This window comes from Sinocyclocheilus grahami, unplaced genomic scaffold, assembly GCF_001515645.1.
Source record: "Sinocyclocheilus grahami isolate Dianchi unplaced genomic scaffold, SAMN03320097.WGS_v1.1 scaffold7571.1, whole genome shotgun sequence".
NCBI classification, from domain to species: Eukaryota; Metazoa; Chordata; class Actinopteri; order Cypriniformes; family Cyprinidae; genus Sinocyclocheilus; species Sinocyclocheilus grahami.
Genome location: NW_015511560.1, coordinates 3,853 through 5,515, shown reverse-complemented (window position 1 = coordinate 5,515; position 1,663 = coordinate 3,853). Strand labels below are relative to the sequence as shown.

At 39.9% G+C, this 1,663-nt stretch overlaps 1 protein-coding gene across 1 annotated transcript in view; it reads left to right on the top strand.

Annotated features, from left to right (window-relative positions):
• LOC107577881 (thrombospondin-type laminin G domain and EAR repeat-containing protein-like) overlaps nucleotides 1–1,663 on the top strand; it is a gene marked incomplete at both ends in the record, with an annotated part of 5,340 nt that continues 3,677 nt past the window's right edge. The window contains 4 exons of the mRNA XM_016263906.1: nucleotides 1–218; nucleotides 361–451; nucleotides 546–702; nucleotides 1,141–1,196. Coding sequence (XP_016119392.1) covers nucleotides 1–218; nucleotides 361–451; nucleotides 546–702; nucleotides 1,141–1,196 — 522 coding nt within the window. The remainder of the gene's footprint in view (nucleotides 219–360; nucleotides 452–545; nucleotides 703–1,140; nucleotides 1,197–1,663) is intronic.

Sequence of the window (1,663 nt, the reverse complement as noted above, 5' to 3'; positions counted from 1 at the left end):
TACATCTTCACACTGTTGGAGGGAGATTCAGATGAGCCGCTCCTCAGCCTGCGTCTGTCCCAAAACAAGTTCCACTTTCTACAGAAGGGTCACGGTAGCAGGAAACGCATCACTTTTAAGGCAGTAGGGCTGGATGATAACCGCTGGCACACTGTGGTCTTGGCCGTGACGGGACGCTACACAATTCTCACTGTGGACTGTGGCACACCTCTAGAGCTGTAAGACTCTCTTTGGGAATGCTGTAGATGTCAGGTTATAATGATATATGAGTCAAAATGGAAGATCATTTTTACATTTATGTATTGAACTATATAATTTTGTTGCATAAACTTATAAAATGTCCTGTTTTGTCTCAAACAGGGAGCTTGAAATACCTTTCCCAGATAATCTTGATACAACTGGTTCCACATTCTTCATTGCTAGCAGAAGAAGATGGAACGGTCTATTTTCTGTACAAATCTCATTTCAAGGCTTTTATCATTTTAATAAGATTCACAATGCACTTGAAATCTAAATGTATCAGTTCATTCCACTGTTTTTTGCAGGGTCTGATACGGCAGCTAGTTTTGTTACCTGGTTCAGATGCTACCTCACAAATTTGTCCCTCATCTGAGCCCCGGCTGTCTGCTCTCTCAGTTCCTCAGGCCCTTTTACACCTGCCAATCAAACCATCATCCACTGACCTTCCCCTACACCCTTATGGTGAGACTACAAAAACATTAACACTGGAATCATATAGGCTGTGTGTCAGTATGCAGAGTAATCACTAAAAAAGTACTCCGCTGGCACATACTGTATATGTGGAGTATGTAGACACACTACCTTGATAACACAATATCATGTATGGTTTGCATTTGCATGCAGGTGTTAGCAAGTCTTCATTCAGTAACTTGATATTTTGAATCTGTAAACTTGTCTAACCAGTAAGAATCAAAATGTGAGCTAATCTTCAAAAGGTGTTGGTGTTATAGATTGGTTTCTGTGCAGGTAATGTTCACTAAGGATATCTTTAAGTCTGCAGGAGTCCGTCCTATAGGAATGCTGTGTGTTTTAGCTGTAAACACAGGTCTGTGATTGTATGGGGATGTGAGTAACTCTATCTCAGAGGCCTGTTACTGATCTGCTGACATTGACTGACAGCCTTGTGCTTTGAGTTTCTCTTTGGCTCAGAAGAAGTGGTGGTGTTTGAAAGCAGGGTGCAGTTGTGCAGGGTTCGCTGTTATGCTTTATTCTGTGGGCCTGTTGAGAGACATGACACAGGGCAGTGAGAGGCCATGTTTGCTTTATTTCACCTTATATAATGTAGGCAGACTTAGGCTGCAACATGCAGTAAGTCTGGTTTCATTGCAGATTTGTTTGATATTTTCAAATACGATTATATTCATACAGTTTTATGTGAGACACATTTCTCAATACTTGAGCAATTAAAAAAAAAACCTTCACACAGATCTCCTTACCAGCTTTCATTTTGGCACAGCAGTTAATTTCACATTCAAATGCTCTAAACCTACCAAAACACTTCATACATGTCTCAAATCAATAAATTTTTCCATTACACTGGCACATATTGTTACCCAACAAACACACGTTTTCATTCAAAAAGCACTGACCTAAAAAACACAATGTTTTCTTCTGTAAAACAAAAATGACACTCTCTACTGTT